This window comes from Antennarius striatus, chromosome 15, assembly GCF_040054535.1.
Source record: "Antennarius striatus isolate MH-2024 chromosome 15, ASM4005453v1, whole genome shotgun sequence".
NCBI lineage: Eukaryota > Metazoa > Chordata > Actinopteri > Lophiiformes > Antennariidae > Antennarius > Antennarius striatus.
The window spans coordinates 19,000,290-19,026,101 of NC_090790.1; the positions used below are offsets into that span (position 1 = coordinate 19,000,290).

The 25,812-nt window shown below is 50.9% G+C and overlaps 2 protein-coding genes and 1 pseudogene across 3 annotated transcripts; all 3 read right to left on the reverse strand.

The window, feature by feature from the left end:
• Window positions 1-223: 223 nt before the first annotated feature.
• On the reverse strand, window positions 224-17,324 carry ctif (CBP80/20-dependent translation initiation factor). Of its 2 annotated transcripts, XM_068335125.1 has the most exons (13): window positions 17,148-17,324; window positions 17,000-17,071; window positions 16,148-16,270; window positions 15,937-16,010; window positions 15,472-15,576; window positions 15,324-15,396; window positions 7,558-7,634; window positions 5,557-5,637; window positions 4,491-5,034; window positions 4,054-4,353; window positions 3,243-3,398; window positions 1,933-1,986; window positions 224-1,699 (listed from the first exon to the last, which is right to left on the reverse strand). In XM_068335125.1, the coding sequence occupies exons 1-13, from the start codon at window positions 17,322-17,324 to the stop codon at window positions 1,478-1,480; spliced, it is 2,058 nt and encodes a 685-aa protein (XP_068191226.1). In that variant the 3' UTR covers window positions 224-1,477. The 2 variants fall into 2 exon arrangements, with proteins under 2 accessions (XP_068191226.1, XP_068191227.1); XM_068335126.1 differs by lacking the exon at window positions 5,557-5,637.
• Window positions 17,325-22,131: 4,807 nt separating this feature from the next.
• Window positions 22,132-22,638, reverse strand: LOC137608059 (kxDL motif-containing protein 1 pseudogene; annotated as a pseudogene).
• A 156-nt stretch (window positions 22,639-22,794) lies between these two features.
• On the reverse strand, window positions 22,795-23,220 carry LOC137608702 (E3 ubiquitin-protein ligase RBX1-like). Its single transcript, XM_068335243.1, has one exon. It carries the CDS (start codon window positions 23,218-23,220, stop codon window positions 22,894-22,896), a length of 327 nt encoding a protein of 108 aa, XP_068191344.1. The 3' UTR covers window positions 22,795-22,893.
• Between the last annotated feature and the right edge of the window lie 2,592 nt (window positions 23,221-25,812).

Sequence of the window (25,812 nt, forward strand, 5' to 3'; positions counted from 1 at the left end):
CCCCCCTCCCCTGGCGTGTTTCTACCACACAGGATCTTCATTCTTGATGCAAGATAGAGAAAATTAAATGAAACACTTTAATCTACCCACAGAGGCTGGATGTGTGCGACTACCACCACCCCTGCTCTTGCCCCCCCAATAAAGCTAGCTCCTGATGGAGATGCATGAAGGCCTACGTCTGGATGCCCCCTCCCCACCCCACCCCCACCCCCACCCACTCCCACGAGTGTTTTAAATACTTGTAAATACACAGTATGCAGATTATACAGGTTATAGCGCCCATTAACAAAATGGTACATGATTGGCTTTACGTCACGTTAGCTCACACACGACTAGCTACAGCGTCTGTCCCGTTCCACACCGGTGAACCGGAACCGGTTCCACCTGGACCTGGTTCCACCTGGACCCGGTTCCACCGGCGTGAAACACCCGAAGAACGTCCACGGCGAAGGATGGCTTGAGCGCGTTTCTTTAAAAAAAAAAAGAAGAGGAAAAAAAGAAGCATTTCAGGTTTCTTCTCGTCGTGCTCTCCTTCTGTCCTCCTCCTCAGGTGTGAATGATTCCATGGGTTTGGTCCCGCCTCCTCCTCCTCCTCCTCTTCCTCCTCCTCTTCCTCCATGGAAACGACCTCCTGAGGAGATCTCGGCGATTTCTTAAAGCTTCGACGATGAGCGGAAAACACCGTTCAAACAAAGACGACACGCGTGTGAACGGAGCCTCGAGGAGAGGAGACCCCCCCCCCATAGTGTTTTAACATCGACCCCCCACCTAGTGTTTTAATACCCCCCCTCAGTGACACTGGCCTGAGCTGGGGGAGATTGTCGTCTCATTTGGGCTCAAGCAACCATCTGCCGTCCTGCCCCAGACAGCCTGATCCTGATCCTGGTCTTGATCCTGATCCTGATCCAGATCCGGATCCTGTTCCTGGTCCCGGTAGACCCACTGTCTCATCCCACAGCCTGCTGTCCTGCTGGGGGGGGTCGGAGCGTTGGCAGGGAGCCGGGGGGGGGACAAAGGCGGTGAGGCGCTGTGGGACTGCGGAGCTCCACGCCGGCAACCTTTGACCTGATCCCTGGCTCGGGGGGGTGGAGGGGGGTAAGCAGACAGACGGCATCATCTCCCCCCAGCAGCTGCCTCCTAACCCCCCCCCCCGCCCCTTTCTCTTTATGAGCCACACAGACCCGAGGGGCCAACAGACACAGAGGAGGGGGGAGGAGACGCGACTGAGGAGGGAGGGGTGAGGGTAAAGTGTACAACAATGACAGACCCCCTCCTCCCCCCACAGGACCAGACCAGACCATAACTCCTCCAGCCTCCATTCTTTTTGGGGTGGGATCTGTCTATTCCCTAAGGCCCCCCCCCCACGTGTGTATTCAGACCTCAAAAATTAAGACTGATTTCATGATGAAGCTGTCTGAACCGGGCGAGTCTGTGTGTGGGGGGGTTGTCTCCTCTCCGTTCTTTGTTGGGTGAGGGGTTAGGCAGTGGTGGTGAGCTTCTGGATGGTCCGGTCGTAGTACTGGCTGGTGGGGGCCTCCAGGGGCCCCCAGCGCTGGGCGTGCAGCTCGATGACCTCCATCAGCAGCGAGCGCGTCAGCGGCGACTCGGCCGGACTCAGCATCTTGTCCCGGACCGCCGCCAGCAGCTCCACCATCATCTCAGGCAGCTGCTCCTCCAGGAGGAGGCCCATGCTCTGCAGCTGGGGGGGGGTCACAGGGGAGAGGGGTGGGTCACAGGAGGGGTCACAGGAGAGAGGAGGGGTCACAGGAGGAAGGAGGGGTCACAGGAGATGTGTTTAAGCTCACCTGTCTTCTCACCTCCTGGTTTATCTGATCGTGTGTGTGTGTGTGTGTGTGTGTGTGTGTGTGTGTGTGTGTGTGTGTGTGTGTGTGTGTGTGTGTGTGTGTGTGTGTGTGTGTGTGTGTGTCATACCTCCATGGAGCAGCAGAGAACTGCATCTTCCTTCACGTCTGTGGACTCTAACAGCTGAATGGAAGAGAAAAGACTGAGTGAAGCAACAGGAAGTAAATAACATAAATAAAATACATAAATATAATAAAAGTACATAAAAAAGCAGATGGGGGGGGGCAGGGCAGATGAATCCAACATTTTGTCCAGCAGCGTTAAAATCCACCACCATGTAGGGCTTCAACATTTGCTGTTTTATTTTGAAAGGTCCAAAAGGAAGCGTTTGCTTAAGTTTACTGCAGCAGGTTGCCGTGGAGACGACAACACCCCTGTTCTTCACACGAGTGTCAGCTTCTGTCTGCCTGACGGCTTTACTTTACCCCAAAGCATCCTGCTGACGAACGCAACACACACACACACACACACACACAGACACACACACACACTCTATGTTCTCATCTGTCGCCCCGAAGCGGACAGAGTGTTGCATCATGGGGAATTCACGGGGAATCGTTTCCTTCTGAAGACGTTTGATCAGGTGGCGGCGGGGGACGGATGAGACGGACGGCGTGGATCCGACACGACGGCGCCGGGTTCGGTTCCGTTCATCGGAGACACCGGTGACAGTAATCGATTATCAATAATCAGCCTGAAGGTGGCGGCTGCTGGGACTCGCACCTTTAACAGGGTCACCAGCGGTCGCCTAGCAACAGCAGGTCTGGCGTCAGCATCACAGCGCCCCTTAAGCAACGTTTCAGGTTCCTCCGGTTCTGTTGCATCACTGATCGACAGCGAAACAGGAAGTGAGTTGAAACAACAAGCACTTCCTGGAAGTGAAACAACACGACCACACACACACACGTGAGTCGTCAGGTGTGTGTGTGTGTGTGTTTCAGTGTCGTCTGCGTGGCCACGGGTGGCGAGACTTCCCGGCACAGGCTCCACCCCCCATCCCCCCAGCTACTAACATCTGACTCCTTCTCTTTTCTGCGTGCGTGTGGGGAGTAACGTTCCCCTGTGTAACCGCCGACCCGACGGCGTTCTCGTCAGCTTCCTCTCGCTCGCTTCCTGTTTCGCCATCTCATCCGTCACCCCCCCCCACCGCGTCGGCTGCGGTTCCGCGGCAACCGCGAGGAGCTGATGGGGGTCACGTCTCTTCCTGGAACCGATGACGCGCTGAGCGATTGCGCCGCTAAAACCAAACCTCACTGCGGTGTCTGGCGTCTAGACGGCGTCTGGGGGGCGCGAAGCGGGAAACAGGAAGCCCGTCTGCTCGCGCTCGTGTTTCCATCAGCTTCAGGTGGACGTGAAGCGTTTGGACCGGTGACACCCACCTCTCTCAGGCAGGTGTAGATGGGACACACCAGCACCCTGAACGGCTCGCCGGAGCTGCTCCTCATGGTCCCGAACGCCTCGCAAAGGAAGGTGATGAAGCCCAACCACCGCTCCACGTCCGCCTGCTGGAGCTCCTCTCGACGGGCGAAGTCCCTCTGTGAGGAGGGGGGTGGGGGAGGAAGGAGGGGGTGGGGGTAAGTTGAAAAAAGAGAGTAGGTATGAAAAATACCACCAACGCTGGAATCGGCGCGGCTGCTGTAAACGTACGGTTCAAGTTGGCTGTAAGTGGAAGGTGAGAGGACGTTTGAGTGTTCCGTACATTCATCAGCCGCGCGGCGATCGCCATTAGCATCGCCGCTAACACCTCCCTGATGTAGGCGGCGCGGGAATTAACCTTGTAGCTTAAAGAGCTCGAAGCCAGAACGCAGTAAAAAAAAACACATTAAAACAAATCATGAATTTCTTTTTCCGTGCCAGAAGTGGAGATGAATTCGTTGACGCCATGTAGAAGTGTGGGGGGGCAGGGGGGGTGCAGTGGACTGTGTCGGTGCGGTGAAAGCGCTCGGGTTAATACGGGTTAATGCGTAATGTGCACTTGTAAAGATGTTTTATGGCGGGGGTTCAAATGAAACGTTATTAACGGGAGCGATGAGTCATTGTTCCGTCCGTCCGAAACGCCACTGGCTCACGTTCTCAGGCTGCTCGCACGCCAATGAACACGCGGCCTTGAACGCATCGCGGGAAGCCAGAAAGAGGAGACGCTAACCGTCTCGTAGCAGACACTAACCCCCCCCCCCCCAGATTTCTCACCTGCAGCATGTTGAGCAGCAGCGACCTGAACTTGGTCCCCTCCACCATGAACAGCGCCATCTTGTCGCACAGCTTGGCGGCGGTGGCGGCGAAGCTCCTGTCCGACACAGCGGTGGAGTAGATGGCCCCCACCACCCGGGCGAGCGTCTCCTCGCTCCGCGCCGAGCACTGCGCCTCCTCCATGAAGGAGGCCAGCAGCTGCTCCACCCGGCTGCTGTTGCTCCTCATGCTGTCCAGGAGCTCCACCAGACGGTCCATGCTGGGCGACCCGGAGCCCGAGGCCTCCACGGGGGCCTCCTCCTGTGGGGGGGGGGGGGGGGGGCGACAACAAAATTGTCAGCTTTTTATCTTCACCTCCTTCACACGAGCTCCTGTGTGTGTGTGTGTGTGTGTGTCCTGACGGCTTAATGCCGACCGACACTAAGCCGCTCCTCTACCTTGTCCTTCAGTCTCCTCCTCAGCCGCTCCTTGGACGACTGCAGCAGGACGACCCTCGGTTTGTCCGTCCGCCCCTCGCCCATCTTCCTGCCCCCCGTCGGAGCTTCCTCATTAGCCGCTGGCTCAGGGGGGGCGTTCGCAATGGGCGTCCACTCAGACTGGGGCAAATCCCTGGGACTCTGAGGCGGTCTGATCAGTTGGTCGCCTAGTTTTACATTCTCCGTCTCCTTGTCTTTGGTGGTTTTGGGGGGCGCCCCGTTGTCGCCCGGGGGTCCGTGTCCTTTCTGATTGTGGTGCCAGCGCCGGTTCTGGCTGTACCCGTGGTGGGGGGGTCCTCCTGGGCGCTGCCCATGTCCTCCTCCTCCTGGGTACTGTCGAGGCGGCCGGCCGGCGCTGCTGTTCCTGTTCTCCCCCAGGTCTGAGAGACCCTGCTGCTGGTGTGGGGGCTGTTGTTGGGTCAGATCCCTCTGGTGCTGCGGTGACTGTTGCTGTACGAGCTGAGGCTGGTTCTTCACCCCCCCTCCTGGAGGCCGCTGCTGTTTCCTGGAATCAGAGCGGGATTCCGTTAGCTTCATTTAGCATCAAACCTTAAACCGTCACCCCTCCTCCGCCCGGAAACCGATGACACCAACAGCAACCCGTTCCCCTAGCAACCTAACCCCTCAGTCACCAGACATTCACCGCGGGTTTGTGTGTGTGTGTAGAGTGTGTGTCCGCGTCCCCGTCCTGGAGCTTCTGTTGCTCTCTCACTCAAACGCCGACATATGGTCCCGGGATTATCATCCCGGTTACCTCGGAGACGTCATCCCATCGACTTCCTGTGTCTGGGAAGCTCTTCTGGATGGAAGCGGATCAAAGCGACACACCCCTGTTGTCATGACACCCGGAAATGAGTCCAAGATGGACCCCACAACCCCTAGAGAACCACCAACGGGACCTTTTGGGACCGGTTCCCCGCACCTACATCCCATAATAACCACAATGAGCTCCAATTTTAGTCGTGTTTCCCAAACACCAGCTGACCTCGGTTAGTATGCCGTGGACCCCGATGGGGGTGTCACTAACCTGGCTGAGACGTGGCGCTTCCCCCCCGGGCCGGCAGGCAGGAGAACGGTTAGCTGGTCGCAGACGAACCGATCGACGCGTCTACAAGCAGGAGAGGAAGACGCGCCGCAGGAAGGAAGAGCAGGAGGGAGGGAAGGAAGGAAGAGCGGAACAGGAAGTAGGAAGAAGTAGGAAATGGAGGAATTCAAGATGACACGCAGGAGGAGGAGATACAGTGTGGAATTAAAAAAAAAGGGAGGGATGCGAAGAGGGGAACAAAAACACTCCAGGTTGGTAACGGCGTCATTCAACAGGAAGCCCTGATTGAACAAGGTGGGATGAAGTGGGGGGGGGGGGTCGGATGCTGGCGATCGATGGCGGACGCGTGTGCAGGAGGAAGGAGAACTCGTGGACCCGCTGAACCTTCAGCCGACCGGGATCGAGCTAATCAATCGGCCCTGGAGGGTGGGGGGGTGGGCGTTCCTGCAGGCTAGACGGTCAATAAGAGGAGCCGGGGGGGGGGCTCAAGCCTGGATGATCTTTTCTTTTGCTCTTTACGGTTTCAAAAGGCAGGAAACTCACGCGTGATGTCGATCGATGACTTTGAGCCGTTGTGGCTGCAGGAGCCAATCAGAGAGCAGGATCGGTCGCTAGAATTATACGCGGGCTCCTGACGGGGGCGCCGTGTGGACCCAATTAGAACCCATGAAAACTGCAGCTCACGTCAAACAGTCATCAAACATGAAGGGGCGTGTCTGACTATTGATGAACAGGAAGTGACATCAGCGCGTCATTCAGGTCAGTGTGGTGGAACACCGCAGTGGATTAAAGCTGGTCTTGGCCTCGACACCCCCCAGGAGAAAATTCATTCAGCAGAGGTAGAGATGTTACAGTTTACATTACGGTAATTATTATTATGGGATGTTTTAATGTCCTGTAATTGTTTCTGGTCACTCTGAGGGAATAAAACTTTAGTATTTAGAGTAGTAATGACATTTAAATGACGTCAAATGGTGATTATAGATTGAAATTTTATCAATATCGATTTACGAACAATTCAACTTATAAACAACGTCTCTGAACCAACTGTGTTCGTAGCTTGAGGACTACTTGTACTGTAAAAAAAAGAGCTCATAACCATGTAATAACGTCGCTCCTCAGCTAGCTTTGTTAGCTCACTCTCTCTGATTTGTGTCTTTAATGTTAACACAACTGTGGATCAGAGCTTAAAGATCTTTTAAGCTGCGTCTGGTGACGCTACGGCGTCTTTCTCATCTCGTTCTTCAGACGTTTCCACAGAAGCAGCTCAACGGCCGTCGCTGCCTCCACGTGAATATTTCCACCACCCTGTTATATCACCCCGCTGGAGGGGAAAAACAAATGGTTGTGAGCTGCGGTGAGGCTCTGGCCTCCGCTTCCACTCATACGCCCCAGACCAGAATGCTGCAGGACGCTCTCACGTCGACATCTCTCATTAAAAACAGACGCACACGGCGAGCGCCGCCGGTGCGACGTTGTGTTCGGGTTCTTTGGTTTGCCTGGCGGGATTTAAACGCAGCTGCTGCACACAAAGACGATGGCTCCGGACAGAAGCAATTACTGCCCACTCTTAAAAACAACGATCAAAGTGCTTTTGTCCGTTCCATACGGCATATTTCCCTCTTTTCAACTACAAATACAACCCAAATATTTTCTCTTGGTCTGTCTCTTAGCAACTAAAGAGCAGTTTTCCAGTGACATCAGGGCAGCAGCGAGAGAACCAGAGAGAGAGGGAGGTTTTTTCTTTTCTTGTCTCTTGAGGACCTGGTTTCAATGAAGTCAGAGTTGGGCAAAATTAAATTTCAGAGTGTGTGCAGTTGGAGCAGATGTGCCAGAACCAGGCGGGCGGGGCTTGGATTTCTGGGATGGGACGACAGATTGAAGGCAAACGGAACCTCCAGCACAAACTTTCTGGATGTGAAAAGCATCAAAACTTTTGCAGACGTCAGACATCAACGTTCCCTCTGGTGGGCGTCGGCTTACCGTCGGTCGTTCCTCCTGCGGCGGAAGAGCTTCTTGGTGTTTGCGATCTCAGCCTCGTTAGGAAGTGGAGGGAAGACCTGGAGGAGGAAACAGAGCGGGAGAACAGCAATCGTCAGGACGAGCGTCACAGATCAGAGACAATCTAGAATATCTGGAGCGGCGCTTCAGGTGAGGATCGAGATAGCGGCGCGTGTCTGATGGGAAAACTACGAGCGATACGCACACAGAGCTAAAATAAGCCGTAAAATCTCTTCCTGTCTGCTTAGGTGTCGGCAATGAGAATCCAAGCTAACAACGTCCATAAAGCTGCTGAATAACACGCAACGTGTATAAACCGACCTTGTAAAACACATGTGTCAAACTCAAGGCCCAGGGGCCAAATGTGGCCCTCCACATCATTTTATGTAGCCCGCCAGAGCATAAAGGTCAGACTGTAAAAATGAATAGGTAAAAGTGCGCTTTGACCAAAACTACATTTCCCACAATGCAGTAATTTAGCCCATTATAACTCTGACAGAAACGTTGTGAACAAAGTTAGCGTCCTAACTTGTGTTTGACGTTATTTTTCTTTATTCATTGACAGTTTGATCCTTGATTGATGGAGTTCTGTGGGTTTAATAACCTGACAAATAAAACGGATTTATGTTAGAACAGAGAAACATATTTTTCAGTGTAATGTTTGTAACTTGAATAAGTATAAAATTCAGTTATTTAACATTAAGGAGTAGTTACATTTATGTTACATTTAGTGACATTTATTAGTTACAGAGAACAGCCATTACGGCTACTACACCCCTGTAGTAGAACAACTGCATTGTGGGATTGTTAGCAGGAAGAACTGTTCATTACGTCTGAGGGGACTACATGAAATATCAAAATCAGAACCTGGCTTCGACCGTCCAGCACAATGACAGGCGGTGCTGGAAGCCTGGACAGCGTGGGGGAGGAATCAAGCGCACCTGCTGCTATTTTGATTCATTGAAGTGACTCATCTAAGAACCGCAGAAGGACCAGGAAGTGTGTGCAGCACAAATGTGAGGGTGTGGTGATTAATAAACACGCGGTTAGGCATCAAAGACGTGGCGACCGACAGCCGGGTGGAAATCATCGGCTGTCAGTGCCGTCTGGAAACCACCACCACTTCTTCGGGTCGTGACTGGCGCTGCACACCTGTCAGAACCGCTGCGGAATGAAACCGCTCGACTGTCTGTCCGCCGTATCCCACAATCCATCACTCTGCTGAAGGGACGACATCTCGACAATCAGCCTGAACCGAAACGGGCGGTGAATCGTGAAGTCGTCCGCCAGGAAAACCGTCCTCGCCTGGGGACCCAGGAAACGCACGTATGGAAGGAAATCAATTATATATGAATGTTATGAATTATTATCCATATGATTTGATGTCCTCGCCCCCCCCCCCCTGTGCACACCCTCCCCCTTTACTCGTTTCCCATCTTTCCCTGCTATCAGCTTCCTTTATTTTCCCACCGCCGCCGAATCATCAGGAATATTCTGGGGCGCCTATGAGGGTGAGGTCACCGGGGGGGAGGAAGGCCGGGTCCCAGTCAGTCACGTCAGACTTGACGGATAAGATTTACTCGATCCAGATCCGAATCATACAGGAGAGGCTGGGGGGGCGGGGCTTTGATTGGCGTTCTGTCTTTCGTCTTGGAACCCAATCGTCTTAAAATTCTTCAACTTCCCCGTGTGAACACCGTTCTTCCCGTTTCACAAGATGCCGTCCAGCTGAGCGACAGCCGTTAGCATTAGCGTGGGGAAGCATGTTGGCAAGCGCGACGCGTCAGCAGGTAAACAAAAGTACGCGTGCTTTAATTATTGATGGGACGTTGTTTATCGTCCTGTCCATACAACCGACAACTTGTCAGGGATTATTCCCTTTGCTTCCTGATGGAACGTCCGTCATACATTAAACATCGGGCCTGTCCATCAGCCGTCGCCGCCTCCTGTCGTTACCATGGATATAGGTGCCCCAGCGCTGCGGTCTATACATCCAGTGCTGCCATGCATAGGCAGTGTGTGTACGTATGAGAACGACCTGCTTCACTCAGCATCACCGTCAATTGACACACACCCACGACCCCCCACCCCCATATTGACCTACAGGCGGGGGAGGGGACTTCTTCACAATGTTCTGATATTAGTGGTCGGCGTGATGAACGGGGCTGCGGCATGAGCACACACACACACACACACACACACACACACACACACACACACACACACACACACATACCCAGGTGTTGTTTGGTGTGTCTGCTCACATCTTTTGTTCTGAACACACAACGCGGTCTGACAGAGACGGCGCTTGATATCCGACACGGCTGCTTTAACCTACTTCTGCTGGAGGACTGCTCGGCCCTGATTGGATCCAGATGTGTGTGTGTGTGTGTGTGTGTGAGGGTTTTGTGGACTGCCCCGTATATCCAAAAGAAGGCAGACAAACACACTTAAAACCGTCTGTTAGTGCAGGGATTAGAAGTTTTGGAAAGACTTGACTTGTAAACCAAAAAGTATTAAAATCTATGAAATTCTGACTTTTTTTCTAGAATGTTTTTAAAATTTTTTTGCTGCTTGAAAGTCTGAAAAAGGAGGAGAAGAAAAAAACAAGCAGAGGAACTGTTGCATGTTTAGCTACTGTAGTTTCCCTATAGGATGTCATTAGCTGTAATTCTACCTTTAAATGGTAACCAGATGACAGACACACACGCACAAACACACACACACACACACACACACACACACACACACACACACACACACGCACATACTGGTGCGAACGAGGCTGCAGACAACACTCTGAAGCAAACACAAACACACCTGACGACCTGTGAGGCCAGAACACACCCAGAGTGTTCGTGGTGTGTGTGTGTGTGTGTGTGTGTGTGTGTGTGTGTGTGTGCAGGTAGCAGCCAGTCGGAGGATCAAACGGAGGCGTGTGTGTCCTGGTCTCCAGCCAGGCGACCCTCTCACCTCGCGGCGGGCGGGGCCGTCCCGGTGGACGTGACAGGACGGCGTGGGCGTCGGCCTGAGGGGGTTGGGTTTATTTTTGTATGTTGGAAAACAAACACGAATATAAAGTCTCGGGCTCATCTTTGAGGCGGGGTTAAAACCTGGATAGTTTGTTTAAACCAGACTTAATCCCAAAAGATGCTGTTTTAGATTAAAAAAGGAAAAACTCATCCAGCAGAGCTCAGTTGCTGCCCAAAGAAGGATTCCCTGTTGGGCTCAAAGTTTTCCACTCCGACTGAGGTGTGTGTGTGTGTGTGTGTGTGTGTGTGTGTGTGTGTGTGTGTGTGTGTGTGTGTGTGAGCGCGCACGTTAGCCTATCCTTGAGAGGAAGCCGACAGACCCAGAACATTCCAGGGATCATTCCAGCGCGGAGGGAGAGGCTACCTGGGATTCCGATAGAGGAAGTGTTCTTTCTGGATTCGCTCTCAGTCACGTCTTCACCGTGACCCCCCCCCCCCCAACCCCGATCTACTGGGGAGGGGGGTGGGGGGTCGTTGACCCGGGTCGGTCAGTCCTTTCATAATCATGATGCTGCTTCTGTGTGAAAGAGGATTACAGAGCGAGGAAGACGAGGAAGGAAGCGTTGGAGAGTAGAAATAGAAGAACGCGTCCAGAACTTTCTCTGCAATAAGCGTAGAAAGTGAAGTCCGCCACTTCCTGCCACCCCCCCAGCATAAAACAGTCCCGGTAGGATGCTTGATCCGACGCTCTATTGTTTCGCTCGGCTTATTTATGTCGCCAGGGTCGTCGGCCAAGAGCAATAAATCTCCAAGTGCCCCAGAGGCGGCGTTACGGGACGGGCAGCAGGCCGTAAATACCAGACGGAGAGGAGCGAGGAGGTGGGAGGGGCTTCAGCCACCGATAACAAGTCTGTCCTCATTAGTATTCATGAGCGGATGCACTAGAATGATGTCATTATTGTGAACCGACTCTGATTTATCTCATATCATTGGCTTCGCAGAGGTCATGCAACCGGTTTTTTATTTGACGCTCAGGATTCCGTAAAAACACACGTGAATTCGATTGTAAACAAACGTTGACCCAACATGAACTTAATTATTTTTAGTATTTTAAACCACTGCAAATAATTACATTAGGTTATTTGAAATTGTGGCGTTTAATTGATGTAATTTGTTTAGTTTGTGTAACTTGGCCTCATGTGGGCCGGACAGGGATGTACAAAGGGCCGGATGCGGCCCGCGGGCCACAGTTTGCCCGTCAGAAATGAAGTTTCTGGCTGAAGTTTGGATCGTTTAGTGTTTCTACACGCCGTTAAAGCAGTTCGTGATTCCGCTCCGGGGGCCTTTCATGTACGGCGCTCCCTTCATCAAGCAGCGAAGGGGAGGTGTGAAGGTGGGGCGGGGGGGTGCGCGCTAGTCGCTGATAAGAGGCAGAGATGTGAGGTCCTGACATTCGCGTCTCGTTTAATGAGTGATCTGAGGCCGGGGCAACGGCGGCGCCCTGACACGCATACAGGTACATCAAAGAATGAGGGGGGGCCTCACCACGGTGGGGGGATGGAGCCATTGTGGGATCAAAGAATCGGGAGAAAAAAAGAGGGGAAAAAGCTGGAGCGGCGTACGGAAAGGTAATCATGTGACAGCGTTTTAGGGCGCTCGCGCCTCTGAATGATGAAAAAGACTTCAAACGGGCGACATCGACGGCATAGGATCATACCGGATGCCCCCCCCACACACATACACACACTCAATTCCACTCATCAAACTCCTCAAACACAAGTCGTGACAGGTAACGTGATGGTTAGCCTGCGAGCATTTGTGGCTAACGCTTCTTGACGGCGAGGACAGGAGGGCGGAGCCAGAGGCAGAAGGTGATGAAGACTCGATGACGGCTGAAACGACTTGACTGGATGAAGTCTGATTAGCATCCGATTGTTCAATGCAAAAGGGGCGTGGCCGAACCCTCCAGGACGCCTGAAGGGTTAACAGGTGAGGATGAAGTGGAAACGGCACCAAAACATCGTTCTAACGCCTTCGACTCTCATCCTGATGTCTGAGGGACCGATGAACAAACCCGTTGGTGGAATTCACAGCAACGTCCCACAAGGTGAGTTTCCAGTCTTTGTCCCGCGGCTGGGGGCGGAGCCTGACCGATTGGCAGCCGTTCAGGCCTCTAATGGCGCGCGGGATCCAAGCAACAGTAGGACCAGGGGACAATAGCAGGAAGGGACCGCAGGGAGGGGCCCGCCGGTCAAGATGACCCCCCTGGATATTGTTCTGCTGCCCACCAACATTTGAAGGATGGGGTGGGAGTGGGGGTGAAGGCCACCGTGACGAGAGGAGCAGAGGAGCGAAACGACGGCGGTCGGAGAGGCAGAGGAAAAAGGAAACGGCAAATAGGAAGTCAGACGGACGACGCTGAGATAAACAGCAGCGTTTGATCGCTGAATGTACGAAAGAATTAAATAACAGTGGAATGCAGATGAACTGACCCCACCCCCCTTCCGAAATAACCCCCCCACCTGATGGTGGGCCTGCTGCTCAGCACGTACGCATCCAGACGGAGGGGCGACCAGTCTGGGATATCCCAGCTCCAGACTCCGGCTTTGTTCCGAGACCGGACGTCTCCTCACAGCCTCGCCAGCATGTCGCGCACACACAAACACACACACACACACGCACACGCACGCACACACACACGTTCCTGTAGGATGATGGATTCTCCTCTCATCTAGAGACGGTTCATGAGGAGCCACAGCCGCTAGCTTTATCTTGATCTTCTGTCAACCCGCTCAAAGAACTTTAAGCTAATCACTGACGTCTGAACAGTTACTGTGTATAAAGGAGTGTGCAAAGTGTGTATATAGTGTGTGTATATCGTGTGTGTGTAGCATGCAGTACGTCATCCATTTCCGACATGTATTCAGAGAGCACCTCGCTTTGGACGCTTCAGCTTCTACAAAAGCAGCGTTCAGTGTTTTCTGACTGCAGGACCTTCGTCCAGCATCGATTCTGGCAGGAAACGCGTCGATGTGAGAACAGGGGGTCACAGCGGTGGGGGCGCACAACAGAAACAGAAGCGTCCTCTCTATTTCAGACGAGAGCACGCCGACACGGACGTGCGATGATTTAACGTTTCATCCACGCGCGTCAGAGCAGATCTGTCAGGAGCAGGATTTAGAAATACGATCCACACACACACGTCACGCCTTCATCACACACACACACACACACACACACACACACACACACACACAGGATTTACTCCAGTTGATTATCTCATCTAGAGATGAGCTCTGGTGTCAGTCAGTGATGGTCAGATGTGACGCAGGTCAAAGGTCGTCCATCGGCTCAAAGGAATCCTTAAAGCTTCCTGTTTCTCACACGAACCGCGCTCTGATATCGGCTTGTGTCCGTGTGGCGGCGGGCGTGACCTCCAGATTTTGACCTCTGACCCCTGGATGCTCCTGTCAGCTGACCTGCGGCTGGACGTGGATGCAGGGCTGCTTCGTGCGTAGGCTGACATTCCTCAGAGGCCAGCAGGAGGAGGAAGTCCTTTCTCACCCCCACGCAAACAAAATATTTTCCACATCCCAAGGCTATCAGAACGTGGGCTCGGCTGCTGGAAGGAGCGGACGAGCGTCCCCACCCCGAACCCGGTCCAGGACCACACAGACACCCCCCCTCTGACCCCCTAGCAACCCAAAAAAATGTGTTTGGCTCAAAAATGGGCCCAAACAGGATGGTAGATGATGAGACAGAAGCCATAACAGAACAAAAATAAACACAAACAAAAAAATGTTTAGAAACACACATTCGTAACCGTCGGCGTGGCGACAGGACGCCGCCGGTCGACGTCTAAATCGGTCCAATTTAACTGCCTCTAATTTAAGAAAACTCGTTTCCCACATCAGCCAGGATGTCTCAGGATGTTGTGCCAACCGCTCCGACTGAAGGGGGCGCACCGGCGACAAGAGGGCATCACCCAACCTGACCTTTGACCTTGACCGTGTAATAAACAGCTCAGGAATGTGGCCACAATAACAACAGAGCGTGTTGTGATCACGCCCCCCAGCTCTGGGTACCACAACGCGTCCAAGCCAGATGAACCCGGGTGACCCCTAGCTTTCTGTTGTCCCGGACTGAATGATCGGAAGCAGCGAATCCTGGCAAACAATGAGGAAACCGTCTCGGTAGGACGAGTGGGTCCGTCTTGGCTGAAAAAAGCAGCTCCGCTCGGGAGCTGGGGGGGTCAGGGGGAGGAAGACGAACCGCAGGCTCACACAGTTTGGAGGATGGAAGACATGTTGGCACAGAGAGCGGGGCAGGAAGACAGAGGGGTGGCATCAGTGACCTGGAGTGAACTGTGAACTCCGCCTCCAACGTCAAGCACCAATCAGCTTCCTTTACCCCCCCCCCCAACCTATCCTCCCTGCTGTAGATTTAATCCAACTGATTATTTTTCTCTTTCATGACGCGGTCATGTTTAGAAATGTTAGCCCTGCTGCTGTTCGCACCTCTAACCACCAGAGGGCGCCACAACACCGCAAATATCTGAGTTACACCTTCAGCATCCGACCAGCAGGGGTCACCATCGTCCAGCAGACACATTCCCACAACACACCGATGTATGCATGTAAACGGATGTAGTTTTTTCTCTGGAGTCTGGTCCTCTTTCTATGCAGGTGTAATTCCTCTCTGTCACCAGCAGAGGTCCCTCTCCTTGAACAGAAAGGATTCTTTTGCTGCGTTTGCGATACTTCTTCAGATACTTACAGTTCGGAGGTGTGGGAGGAACCTCTCGATGGCGTTCATGTCGATGCCATCGTCTTCATCGAACTTGTTCATCCTGGGGGAGAAAGATGGGTTAACGGATGCCATTGACGATGGACAGCGCCGATCACGCCCGACGCCCGACTCCTACCCCTCCCTGTCGATGTGAGGCAGGTGCTTCGGCGTTCCTCTCAGGTGTTTCCTGTGGAAATGACTGAAGTCCAGCTTCTCTGGCTGCACATCCCAGCCTGCACCTCTGCACCCCGGAGACAGGAAAGACAAGAAACGCATGTTTAGGTCAGGTGATGAAGATCTGTCAGGACTCAATATCACTCTCCATCTTTTAGTGAGGTGGCGAGCTGATGACATCATCCCACGGTGACGCCTCCCTCACCGCGCTGAAGCTACTGTACGGCTGTTACCATAGCAACCCATCCCTTCTCCAGCATAATTGATTTGAGTCTCTTTGCCTTGTTTCTTTATCTCTCAGGATTTGAAGACAGACTTCAGACGCCTTAAAGCTGCTTGTTAACTTAAAGTCAAAGTGTGTGTGTATGTGTGTGTGTGTGTGTGTGTGTGTGTGTGGTGGTGGGGGGTATATGAAACACAAACCCACCCGTGTGAGTCCATCGTGTTGGCGGCCCATATGTCTGTTCCCAAGATGTCCAAGGAGCCTTCTCTGTTCCCGTTCTAGACAGCGAGGAAAAGGACAGGAAGTCAGAAGCTCATTAAACCAGAAGCCCCTCCCCCTAGAACGGGTCCCACGTTTGGGTTCTACAGGTGGAGCCCGTTCTCAGCTGGTGCAGCGATCGTGAACACAGACTTACCTTGGCGGGACCTTTAAACTGGTTATTTCTGCCCCTGCTGCCGGAGCGTGAGCCGGATCCTGGTCTGGACCCAGAACTGGGTCTGGATCCTGTGCTGCCGTTGCTGCTGTGATCCCACTCGTCCTGTGGAGGACAGGAAGCAACAGAACGGTTTGATCCGCTTGAAACAGCAGGAGCTAGAGGACAGAATTTTTAGTAGTCACTTGATACTGTACATGCATGCTATTGGCTGACAACTTCCGTGTATTAATTAAAGAAACTTTTATTTAATACAAAAGTGCTTTAAACAGTCTATCAGAGTGTTTTAAAGGTAATACAGATAGAAGGTGGTTTAATATCAAAATGGGGAGGGTACATAAACATTTAAATTACTGTAAATAATAGTTTGTTGCTGTATTGAGGAATTTCGTTTTTTGCAGATGGTCCTGGAAAAGGATGACTGAGTAACGAGGGATTACTGTAGATAGAAACAGTTTGACTTGTCTCTACCTCACACACACACACACACACACACACACACACACACACACACACACACACGCGGCTGATTGAAGATGTGTTTGCGTGTCAGTATCTTTGATGAAAGATCAATAAATCGATGACGTATTAACAGCCTCTCAGTCACTACTTTATCTCCAGGGTTGTGTAAAGCATATTAGCAGAGTCCAACACAGCCACTGGATCAGCAGTGTGTGTGTGTGTGTGTGTGTGTGTGTGTGTGTGTGTGTGAGTGTGGGTGTGTGAGTGAGCCCACTGAGCCCAAATGTTTTGACTCGTCTTTTCAAACACCAGAACCTCTGGTAGAACCACAACCACACGGTAAACAACCAATCGGAAAGAGAACACACTTACAGGCTTGAAGGAGCCCCTCCCTCGTGACGACGTCCAGCTACCATCCTTCCTGTTGTTACAGTCGTCTGTCCACTGTGGGAGGAGACAGGGTGAGGAGGCTGGAACACAGAACACAGACCGCGACCCGATGGCGGCGCCGGTTTCTGACCTGCGGGATCGTGTCGACACAGTCCAGGTCCAAGTCTCCGTCGGCCTTGTCTCCCAGAAGCCCCTGCACCTGGTACTCCAGCACATAGCTGTCGATGAAGCGCTCCAGCTCCTCGATCTCCTGCGAGCGCGTGCTGCCGGCCTCGGACGACGCCGACGCCACCGAAGAGTTCTCCATGGCGGGAGGACGGGGGAGGGAGGGGGGGAAGTGACCTGCAGAAGAGGAAGGCACGGAAAGACTCAAATAAAATGAAACGAAGGGGGCGTGGCTCTCTCCTCTCCTCTCATGCTTGTGCGTGATCACCTGACCCCAACGGGGAAGCCACTTCCTGTCGGTCTATCGCTACTAAGCTCCTTTACATCGAGGCTTGATCAGCAGCCATGCAAAGAGGATTTATGTCCCGCAGCAGCAGAATGGTGTCTGCTGAGCCCAGGGGGACCCGTCGGGAGCCAACAAATCAGCTGCTGGAACCGTAAAACCCTCCCCTCAGGTTTTGACCAAGCAGCTTCTGATAACAAGGACGCTGCTGACTTCATGTTTGCATCTCATTAACATCACAAGGTGAGGAAACACAAAGATCACACCAGAAGGTTCAACAAAAGTACATTTCTAATAGATAATAACGTCTGTGTTGTCTGCAGACGTGTTCTAGTATGTCAGTGAATAATCCACGTATGGAGGGATTGGCACTGGCTCTGATTAGCCAGGTGATGGACAGGTTTTACCTCTCAGGATGTCACCACAAACAGTAAACATGGAGCAAAGTCCCACCAGCGTGACATGCAGGACACATCCTGTATCTGGCAGCGGGCTGACCAATCAGACCTCAGTGAATGTTGGTGTCAGGCGTGAACTGAAGGATCAATGTGAGGTCGGACATGCCAGCAGCACCCTAAGGGTGTCTAAAACAAAGGTCCCTCCACACAACAGGCTGTGGGCTCACGTTACACCAGTCACTGCAGAGTAAAAAGATCCGTTAGTTAAAGCTCCTGTCTGCTCCAGGATAGAGGCTACATTAGCCATTGCTAACAGCACACCCAGCTTTAGAGAGGAATAACAAAGATGATACGACCATAGACATCCTGTCGTCTGATAATTCTGACCAGATCAGAACGCAAAGATGCTCAGTACAATGTAGTCGAGGACAAAAAAGCAAATGTTTCCAACTGACAAACTTTGGTTTGGCAATAGAAACAACTTAAATAGACTCAGTGATCAAAGTACAGAAAAACCTATAGATACAAGTTTAAATACGTTCTGTGATTGAACATTTCCATCCATCCATCTTCTACCGCTTATCAGGAGTCGGGTCGCGGGGGCAGCAGCTTCAACGGGGAGCCCCAAACTTCCCTTTCCCCGGCCACATCCACTAGCTCTGACTAGGGGATCCCAAGGCGTTCCCAGGCCAGTGTTGAGATATAATCCCTCCAGCTGGTCCTGGGTCTGCCCCGAGGTCTCCTCCCAGCTGGACGTGCCAGGAACACCTCCCTAGGGTAGCGCCCCGGAGGCATCTGCACCAGATGCCCAAACCACCTCAGCTGACTCCTTTCTACACGAAGGAGCAACATTTGAGCAGCTGCACTTTTCCCCATTTAAAATAACTAAAATCCTTTAAATCTGTTCCAGCCTTGTAAAATAGCCCCAAACCCCCTGAATTGTTTAAAAAAAGTATTTTTATCACGGAATACACGCAGACTTTACCTGTGTGTAATTAATAATATACAAGTTACGTAAACAATGATAGAGAAGGAAAAGAAATGCAAAAGTCAAGAGAACACATGACCTATGTCTTTACTCCACCAACGAGAATGAGATCTGGTCTCACTGATGTTTTATCCATCCACCAACACGTGGTAAAGAATGAGATCGATGGCCCTGTATCTCAAAAATCTCAACGTTCTACTGTATTTATTTATTGATACCGAGGATCATTGTGATTCTTATCTTTTGGGTCAGTGGGACTCAGACAAACAACTTAAATCTTTCTGCCATCGCCCTCAGGACTCCTAACATGTGACGGGAGCTTGTTGAGGTGGAGGTGACTGAATCCTCTGACTGCAGCAATGATACCAGATTCTGGCGTCCAGCTGGATCTCAGACCAGCTTCAGCAAACTGAAGCCGTCTGCGGCGCTGCGTCCCCCAGAGAGGACGTGAACGGTCCAGATGGGCCCAGCAGGGCACTGGACCTCACGCTGCTTCTGTTAGCAGGCTTAGCCTAATGCTGGTTCTCAGCCGCCGACACGCCACTGAGGGGGCTGGAGCTTCAAACCTTCTCCTCCTGTTTCCCTGCTGATGCAGGAGGAATCGAGCGTCCAGGTGATGAATTTATCTTCACCTTTATTGGACAGAAACACGCCGACGCATGAAAGTCGATCAGAAAGTGTTCGGTTCTTCTGCGTCCTTCACCTCACCGTCGTCCTTTTGGCGTTTCTCAGAGGATCAGTGAAACGAGATCAACCCAGCAGGAACATATTGATCTGTTAATTCTACCGATTTAACGTTATTCCATGAGAAAGCTGTTGAAATGTGAGACATCGTTTCATCAGGGTGTAACATCGATGTAGAACGTGATCTACTATTACAGCACACACAACAACACACACAAACTGAACAACTTAAGTGGTTCAGCTACACAACAACCAAACAGAACCTTAATCCACCAACCCAAACATCCTAAACATGAGTCCCCCCCACAGCGAGAGCTGCTAATACATCTAATCTGGTCTGCGGCCTGCTGGCGGATTAACGAACTGACACTCGGTTTCGATAACATTTGGAATAATCTATACATGATGGGGGATGATCGTTTGAGGCTGCCTGGAGACACTCTGATCACCTGGAAGGGATCAATGAGTCTGGTCTGCGAGAAAAATAAACTTTAAAAAAAAAAAATGCAAACAAAGGTTTTTGAAAAACGAATCCGAGGCTTCATTTGTGAAACCACACCCGAGTGTGTCCTGCTGACATCCACTTTGTTCTACCCCTGGTTTCTCATTTTGCCCTCATACAGGGAATTATGGGGGGTAGTTGGAGGGTATGTGCATGCGTGTATACAAAAACAATAGCCCCATTGTCCCCCTTTGCCCCTGTACTGACGCTCTAAACACCCTCCTCGGGAACAGCCCAGCGATGGGGCTGATCATGTGACACAGGAGGCTTCACTGGCGAACCGGCTGTGTGCGTTACAGCAGACGTGCAGCTGTCCGAGACGTCGCCTGTCACCCCTGACCCCTGACCTCTGAGGGCGAAGCTCACAGAGACAGTCGTCCATGGAGGCGTCACCTGATCGCAGCAGTCATGTGTTCTGGGCTGCAGATAACTGGGGAGATGGGACCGCATGACACTGCTTAGATGGTGTTTAGATGGTCCAAAGTAGTCCAGCTTGTGTTTTAACTAAAGCAATATTCTGCTTTTAATGCAGTTTCATATATTTTACCACAAAGACCTATTCTAATTACTGCAAAGCAAGAGACTTGGGATCCACAGTGAAATCTACAAAACATAAAGAACTTGTTTTCTGGCTTCCAGGAGATTTGATCTCATCACGTGATTCCACAACGTCCTGCAGACGTAACAACTCACAAACGTCTGGAATGGGTGGACATCAGGTGTCACACCTGACCCACTACAGGAACCAGAATGTGGATGAACCTGACTGGTAACTCCGACCTGATTAGAAGGACACGCCTCCACCTGATCAGCTGATCAATAATACCGACCTCTGTTTGAATGGTTGCTAAAAATCAATCACGCTAACAGTCCTCAATCCAGTCAGGGAGGACCCCTCTGTGTGACGAGTGGAGACACGCTAACATTCCACATCGAACTGGAGTCACTGTGATCCAATCAGTTTGGGAGCAGCAGGAATGTCAGGAATGTCACAGAGAACCTGGGTTCTGATGACGTCACGACTCCTGAAAGATAAACACTTCAACCTGGTAGTAAACAAAAACAAATAATCAAATAATGTTAGTGAGGGGTTGTTGTTTTTTTTCTGTTGTTGGATCCACACCTGACAGACGGGCGTGACGTTTCTATTCCCGGTAGAGGTGTCCACGACGGCCCGCGGGGACATCAACACGCAGGTCGTGTAGCCACGCCCATGCCGTCTGGGGGTTAGCAGCCCCCGATTAGCACCCCGTTAGCCACCCGCTGTGTGTGAACGGGACCGTGATCCGGATCAGAGCATCGTCCCCTCTCTGTCCCCGCGCGAGCCTCCACGCCCCGGTGCCCGCGTGTCAACCGGTAACAATGGTGACGCAACAACTGCGGCTAACCCAGCCGGCTAACCTTAGCTAGCTCCTCCGTAAGTTACACCAGTAAACATTAACAAGTCAACCCGCCCTGAGGTTAACCAACTGTTAACTAGCGGCGCTCCAACCGGAACCGGGAGCTTCACAGCGACAACAAAGGCTACCCGCTAATCCGGTGCACCCTTCTGAACTGTTATTTGGCTAACGGTTAATTACGGCGGTCCGGTCTGCCGGGGAGAAACCGGCTTAAACCGTGATAAGCCCTCACCGGGAGTGGGGTTATGCCTCCTGCGGGACCAGGGTTCACCTCCCGGGGTCAAATCCGCCGCGTCATGGGGTCGTTTGTCCAGAGTAGCAGGTTAGCTTGACGCTAGCGCTCCGCGTCCCAGACTGAGGGAGAAGGGAATGCAGGAATGTGACGTTCAGTCCGGTTCGCTGGCAGCGTTGACACGTGCGCTCGAGAGTGAAGCATTATGGGATACGTAGTTCAGCGTAGAGAGAGCAGAATAAATTTGCTTTTGTATCCTGGTGGGTTTGCACTAAAATAAAATAAAATAAAATAAAATAAAATACATTTTATTCTAATTTAATTTATAAATAGATTTAAAAAGGTACTGAACCATGACACAAACCTTTACGAAGTATTAAGTTAAGTTAACTAGTGGTTCTACTGTCAATATAAATAATTGATTTTTAACTTAACTCATAATAAATAATAAAATGATACACATTAATGGATTTTACATTTGTAAAATTTGGGCAGTTCTTGAGAAAGATCTTCAGAATTTCTGCTCACAGTGGGTGAAATCACATCTGGACTTGTGTCACAGGACTCTGTGCTCTGTTCAGAGGTGGTAGTTGTGGTTATTGTGGCAACACTTGGTGGAACAGGATCAAACTCATCATCTTCATCCTCCAGGTTGGGTGACTCGTGGATATTGCTAAAAGCCTCTGGATATTGCTTAGAAATCTTCACTTTTAGCATCCTGATCCTTCTGAAGATGCTGTCCAGATCTTTCTTCATCTCCACAAGAGTGCGGGTGTGGAGCAGGAAGCGATCGTTCATCTGCTGCAGTCGTACGTTAGACAGCCCGTTGAAGTTGATCAGCATTTCATTGGTTTTCTCAAAGCGATCAAGCATGTGTCTCTGAGCTTGAATGATGGCGTTCACATCCTCAGAGTTCACCATAATCAGCATCCTGCTACAGAAGACACCAGAAGCAGTCGGCTCCGCCATAATTGCTCAGTACCTACTGCGGTGGTCTACATCGATCTCTGTTTGACCAGTTTAACGCAGCATCTCTGCCCTACAGCTGAAGAAGAAGAAGAAGACAACAACGTTTTTGACAACATCAATCTTTATTTTTGTACTAATAATAACAGAGCAAGAACATTTTGGTATAAAATAACAGCTGGGATCACTGGGGTGAATGACAGGCGGCTCCTGGAGCAGCCAAGGAAAAACTGAACAATAATAATAGGAATCCTTTCGTTAGTGCCTATTTTTCTGAAACTCCCATTCCCTGTTGTCCAGAGGGCACACCTGTCTGGTCTTCAGCCAGCGGGAGATACAGTGGAAATGGAAGACATGATTGCAGACACCCCAGGCTACAGTGCATTCCTCAGAGGTCGCAGAGGCTTGGTTGGCTTGACACTCTATACAGAGGTCCATGATGTGGTTCCTACAGATAGCGCAGTTGTCCACCATAATGTCCCAGGCCCAAAGCGCCACAGCGTTCCACGTTTTTACTTCGAATCGCTTCTTGCTAGCTCCACTGTTGGTGCTGCTCGGTGCATCTACGTCCATAGCCGCAGCCATCTTGTCGTCAGATTCGCTTTTCACGTCCTTCCGCAGGAAATGCAAACGCTTTTTTAAGAAGAAGAAGAAGAAGAAACATACTTTTAGTATCCCCTTGGGGAAATTATTTTAATTGTCAATTCTATATTATGATTATAATTATGAATATATTTATTCATCTAAGAGAACACTTTAGGATTTTATAAATATGCTATATTAACAAAGACGATGTCCAGGTGACTCCTGTTAAAACTCCTTTTAAGCTCCTTGTCAGACTAAAACATGGACTCACCTAAGTGGAAACCAGTTCAGTAGCGTTTCAGCTCTATCACGACCCCTGGTGGACGCGGGGAGAACCGCAGCTGTGTTTCCCTCTGCTTGTGCGGATCAGAACCTGTGATGAATACACCTGGAAACACACCTGGAAACTATTATGAGACACCCAAAAATGTGTGTGCTTGGAACAAAACACACAAATACACGGCAGTCTCATACTGTAAGTTTGGTGGAGCCCCCCCACCCCACCCCACCCACCAGAGGGGTGGCATCAAGGCACCAATTAGCTCAGAGAGGGCTTGTGATGACATTTCCGTGTGCTTGTGGCCAGGGCGACTCCGTCTGTGTTATAAAAGGCAAAACCATAAACATGGAATTAGAGCGCATACGGGCCCCGCAGCTCTTCAGGGCCCCGCTACTCTACAGTGCCCTGCAGCTGTTCAGGTCACGACCCCCCCGTCGTGCAGCTCCACGGCAACGGGGTGATAAACAACAGCAGCCAGAAGCTGCCCTCCATCCACACAGGTGGGGGTGATTATTGGTGTTTGCAGGAGGTGAAGCTCCATAGGCTGGCGGTCCTAATGGGGCCGGGGGCTCCTTTAAGATGGTTGGGACAGGACTCACACACACACACACACACACACACACACACACACACACACACACACACACACACACACACACACACACACACACAAACAGAGTCCAGTGTTCCAACACCAACATGCTAACAATCTAACCAGTAGGGGGGGGTGACAGACAGATGATGGGACTGTTAGACGAATGAACCGAGCTTCAGCTCACAGGTCGACTGGAGTTGAGTTGCGAAACTGATCGTATAAATAAATCAAATTAAACTGAATAAACCTGAAACGACATTAACAAACACATCTGTTGATTTCAAGGCCTCCAGTCTTCATTCTGTGTTCAAGCTGCAGAGCGATCTTATTGATTTACTGTCAACAGAACAAAATAGATTTTTGTGACTGTTTTGTGGACATTGTTCATTGTTACTATGATCACAATGCAAAAAACAATACAGACAAACCTCGGCTCACGTCGTCTGGAGTTATGACTACTCGATGATAAGTCAATCTTACAAAAAAATACACAGAAAAATATAAATAAAGTTTACATCATTTTCTTCTACTTTACTGCCACAACTACTGGAATCATGAAATCACTAGTAAACCGTGATAAAAAACTCCATAATATCATGTTACTGTATAATAAATCAGAATAAAACATATAATATCATATTATTAGCCCGAAGCAACCCCTGTGACCCGTGATGAGGAAGAGGCAGCTGGAGATGAGACGGAGACGTTTTTTCTGCACAATAACAAAGATAAAAAATAGAATTTAGTTTGTCAGATTGAAATAGATTCGTATTAACCAAATATTATTAAAATACATTCATTAATAAAGTTCAGTACAGAACTGGGAATGGTTATCTACAATTTAACCTGGAAAAAAGACAAATACAAATATTATATATGTATACATTATATACTGTGTATATATATTTATATGTATTAATATATTTATACATATAAATATATTTATAAAAACTCATGTATGTATGTAGATATGTGTATATATAAATATTTATACATATACATATATATGTACACATATAAATATATATTATATTTACTATATTTGCAGTTTAATTTTTAAAATGAATTTTTAATCCGTTTAAAAAGATGTAATATTCTTATTTGTCACCAGACGTGTGAACACCAAAACTGAATTCCACCTTTAATCTCAGGACATGATTCTCTTAATAAAGTTCCAGAATCTTGAACTCGCTTGCTCTCTAAGTCCTCCCCTCTGCCTCCCCCTCCAGCGGCCGCCCTCACCCCGTCCTGCCCCGTCCTGCCCTCGTTCCACCCCCCGGCGGCCCCGGCCTCCCCCTGCTGCAGAACGGCGGCGGCGAGCATCTCCAGCTCCAGGCTGAGCGCCCGCCTGCATGATGGCGAGCACCCGTTGAGTAGGTGGGTCTGCCGAACGGGAGTGGGAGAGGTGGGAAGAGGGCAGATGGAACGCAGAAGGAAGTTCACCAGCGACACGTATTGTGTCAGAAAGTGAAGAGCGGCGGGGAGGGAGGGGCTCCAAGGGGGGGGGGGGGGGTGAGCTGATGGAGAGGAGGGAGGGTGGTCAGGGGACGAAGGGTGAGCGATGAGGAGGAGGTGAGAGAAGCGTCAGGTACCAGAGGGAGAGGTGACAGGTTGGGGAGGAGACGCAGGGTGAGAACGATGAGGGGGAGTATGGGGAAGTGTGTGGATGGGAGTGTGTGGGGGGGGGCACCTCGGTGACCTTCAATAGCTTCATTGT